Below are 4,144 nucleotides of genomic sequence, written 5' to 3'. Positions count from 1 at the left end.
ATTATGTTGTTGCCTGGGAAGAGTGCCTTTTTACATGTAAACAGAGGGATATACCTGTTCTGCAAAAAATCAAAACATGCCAAAAGCCAGCAAGAATTGGCTCCTAGTGAAGAAGATACCTCACATACTTAAATAAAAATTTGTTTTGGAAAAAATAGAGATTCTTATAGACTTTGCTACCCCAGCGATCCAATATTCTATCTTTGAAGAAACTGTAGAAGTATTTTGTAATTTTGGTCTGAGACAGTATGATCTGTGTTTATATAACATTTTTGTTTAACACAGATTTAATTCTCTAATTATTTGATGAATTGAAAGACTAACAGGGCTGCATTAGCCATCCTGCAGTACTGAGTACAAAACCAACTTCTCCCAACTTTCTCTGGGGAAAAGGTCATAAGCTTCCAGTTATTTGCAAATTTTTAAAAATTCAGTCCTACCCTATTTTTTAAAAAAGGTAATATGATCAAAATAACCTGTTTTGAGAGAGTACTCAGTAATACAAATAGTGTGTCAGGAGGCACAGGCTTCCTGGGGATCACTGGCATGCAGCAAGAATGTGAAACATAAAAGTGTGGAATTTTGGAGCACAAGTGTGTTCCGAGACCCTCATTTTACTTGGCACACAGCATGAAGAAATGCATTTCCATGCCATGTTTTGTATGTCTATCTCTTTTCCAGAAACAGTTAAAAGGAAAATGAAGCCCACCTTCTCCTTGTGTTTACTGCTGGCTGGTTTGTATACTCTTGCCCAGTGTCATCAGCATCCTCGTTACCGCAACAAGCAGGATGATCCTAAAGGGACATATTACCAGGGACGCAGTTCTCATGGGGAAGGAGTTTATCCAGTTAAGAACAAAACCTTTGTCAAAATAGTTCCCAGCAATGCTGACTTTGCATTTTCATTTTACAAGCTGGTTGCATCCGAAGCAACCGACCAAAATATTTTCTTTTCACCCATCAGCATCTCTGCTTCCTTCGCAATGCTGGCACTCGGTGCCAAGTCGGCAACACTGACGCAGATTCTGGAAGGGCTTGCTTTTAACCTGAAAAAGACTCAGGAGCAGGAAATACACGAAGGCCAGCCAGCTCCAGCTGAGCCTGGGCAATGCCCTTTTTATAGAAGAGACACTAAAACCACTGCAGAAGTTCTTGGATGATGTCAAAGGCTTTTATGAATCTGAAGTCTTTTCTTCTGACTTTAACAACTCCTCTGGTGCTGAGAATCAGATCAACAGTTATATTGAGGAAAAGACAAATGGGAAAATTGTTAAACTAGTGGAAAACCTCGATCCTCTCACTGCAATGGTTCTTGTTAACTATGTCTTCTTTAAAGGTAAGAAATATCAAAGGGTGTGAATGTTGTAACTTATATGCTTATTGCTTATTACAGGGAATGAAGACATAAGAGAAAGAAACTGCAGTTTAAATATTTTAAATGGAGGAAACCATGTTCAGTATCTGGAAAATATTCCTATAAACCCATGTGTATTTGTTGTCAGTACTAACGTTTGTGCCCTCACCTGGTTGAGTGAAGGACTGGATTTTTTTAAACAAATATCTTTGTTGAGTTTGATAGATTCTTTAATGTGGTGATAGACTCACACTCTAGTAAAAGATGGTATTTTCAGAATTATCTGTCTTGAATTGTCTTCATGCACTTGGAAAAAAAAAAAGAGCTGCAATGCTATAACACTTGAGGGTGCGGTAACTTGAAAAAGATATTTGTTCTTATCAAAGGAAGGCTGTGGGACTAGATAGTGTTTTATTCACTGTGACCATTTCTCTTTGTAATCCACTGAATTACTTTTCTTTTTGTCATAAGCCCATTGGGAGAAACCTTTCAGTACTTCATATACAAAACAGGAAGATTTCTTTGTGGATCAAAAAACATCTGTAAAAGTTGACATGATGTATCGAAAGGGTTACTACAGAAACTACTTTGATGAAGAGCTGTCCTGTTGGCTGGTTCAGATACCTTACAATGGAAATGCTGCAGCATTATTTATTTTGCCTGACGAAGGGAAGATGAAGCAGGTGGAAGATGCTCTCTTGAAAAGGACTGTGTCTAAGTGGGAAAAGTTCCTCCAAGACAGGTAAGTGTTTTTGCTAAGGTGAGAGGTTACCATGTTATAGACTAGAAGTGTTTATCTCACCAAGATGAAACATTAAAGGCAAGGTTATTTTACTGAACTCTGTTCACTTAATGGTCCCTCTCTGTGCAGGACTTCCCCTTTTTTAGTTGGAAAATGAAAAAGGGTTGTGAGTAGTGAACAAATAGGGCATTGAACTTGGGATCCATCTTTGGTTAAGTTCCTGGCTCAACCACAAGTTGCTCAGCACCATGATGAAGTTAACAGACCGTTGTTTCAGAAGGGCACTGTGAAACGACTATGGAGTAGCTATTGGGTGTTAGGGTTTTGAGGTCATTGTACGTAGAAGTGGAAATTTTATTCATTCAACATTACTGCAGCTATTTCTGTGATGGTCCAGGCCCTGTTGGACATTCAAACAGCCTTAGGACAGCTAGCTATCATCTTTTGAAAAAAACCTGCTTCCTTGCAGTAGTCGCTCTGCCACAGAGTTGGTATAGCTGAGTCTTCAACCCACTCCTTGAACTCCACTGTAGAAACAAAGGATAATGTGCACTTATTCTGCTCCAATCCTCTACATTAAATATCTAACCTGGTCAGCAGTGCTATCTGAACCCTGAGAGCAGACTTTGAACATTTAGAAAAATAAATGTGAAGTGTAACTGTACTGAAGCCTTTGAAGAGTGTTGCGTAGATGACAATTTGTCCATAATTTTGTTATTTGTTACAGAAAAATACATCTGCATATTCCAAAGCTTTCTATTTCTGGTACCTATGATGTGAAAAGGATAGTCAAACAAGTGGGTATGATTGATCTGTTCACTGAACAAGCTGATCTGTCAGGGATTACTGAGGAGCCTGGACTGATGGTTTCAAAAGTAAGTCAGCACATGCAACACAGCGACCGCAGGATTTGTCTGTTCCCAGAACCTGACATTAATATCCCATGAAAAGTTTATCCCATTCTCTCTGAAGCATCACTCAATCATCAACAGCTGCCAGTATGGAGGCAAATCAAGCTCTATCTGTTCTAAATCTGCAGCCAAACATGCTTACAAGCGGTTATACATACATGGTTCGAGGACAAGGAAGAAGATACACATATAATTAAATGTTCTTTTGGCTACTAAACGAAATTATCTAAAGGTAGCACATTAGCTTTGGCAAAATTTCCTCTAATTCTGCCTACAGAGGGCAAAAGGCTGTTATTCCTGCCCTTCTAGTGCTCTCAAAAAGTTATTTTTTTCAGCTAGATGATAGGGTAAATTCACAATAATACATGAAGCTGCCAAAGGCCAAACTAAATCTAGGCTAAATTACCAGGTTTCTTTGCCTTCTGAATTTCTTGCCATCAGTCATCTTGAGTGCTCTTTGGCTGTCTGCTGTTCGAGGGTTACTCTCTGCACACGCGGGGAAAGAGGCTACCAGGAGCGGTCTGATGGTGGGAAGGGGAGCGGCTGGTGATGACCTTCCCAGAGTCAGGTGCTTCCAAGTCTTGCCCCAGGCAGGGCTGTCTTTTGGGAGAGCTGGGAGGGTGGCAGGCTGCTCTCTTCTTGCCGGGTTGTCAGCTGGAGGTTGTTTTGCTTTGTGTCCTTGCAGGTGATCCACAGAGCCATGCTAAATGTTCATGAGAATGGCACTGAAGCAGCAGGGGCCACAGTGAAGGAGCTTACCTGGAGATCTGGTGATTTTCCTCATCCGCCTCGAGTCAGATTCAACAGGCCCTTTCTCCTGGTGATTCTGGATAAATACACCCGCACCGTCCTCTTCATAGGGAAAATCATAAACCCTCTGAAAAATGACTGATTGACCAGAGGACATGAACTTACGCACTTTGCTGGCTGAATTCCTGTGATCCAGCAAAACATTTATGTGTATATATCACTACACACTAGCACTCATCTTTCAGCCATTATCCTTATATACATTATTAATCCCTTAAACACCAAAACATGCTATTCCTTGTCCAAAAGTCACTGGTATTTCCCCCCAGTCTACAGCCAGGTACAGCTTGTAACATTAATAAAATACAAGTAACTTTTCACTGATTT

The 4,144-nt window shown here is 40.3% G+C and overlaps 1 protein-coding gene across 1 annotated transcript; it reads left to right on the top strand.

Annotated features, from left to right (window-relative positions):
- Positions 1 to 694: 694 nt before the first annotated feature.
- LOC104283357 (alpha-1-antitrypsin-like) lies at positions 695 to 3,907 on the top strand. The gene is given in 5 exon segments (XM_009881519.1): positions 695 to 1,081; positions 1,083 to 1,336; positions 1,826 to 2,096; positions 2,824 to 2,971; positions 3,693 to 3,907. Coding segments are annotated over 5 exon segments (1,263 nt in total). The 5' UTR covers positions 695 to 698; the 3' UTR covers positions 3,900 to 3,907.
- Positions 3,908 to 4,144: the final 237 nt, after the last annotated feature.

This window comes from Charadrius vociferus, unplaced genomic scaffold, assembly GCF_000708025.1.
Source record: "Charadrius vociferus isolate BGI_N301 unplaced genomic scaffold, ASM70802v2 scaffold282, whole genome shotgun sequence".
Classification (NCBI taxonomy): Eukaryota; Metazoa; Chordata; class Aves; order Charadriiformes; family Charadriidae; genus Charadrius; species Charadrius vociferus.
The sequence above is the reverse complement of the archived record's forward strand: the minus strand, read 5'-3'. Positions and strand labels throughout refer to the sequence as shown.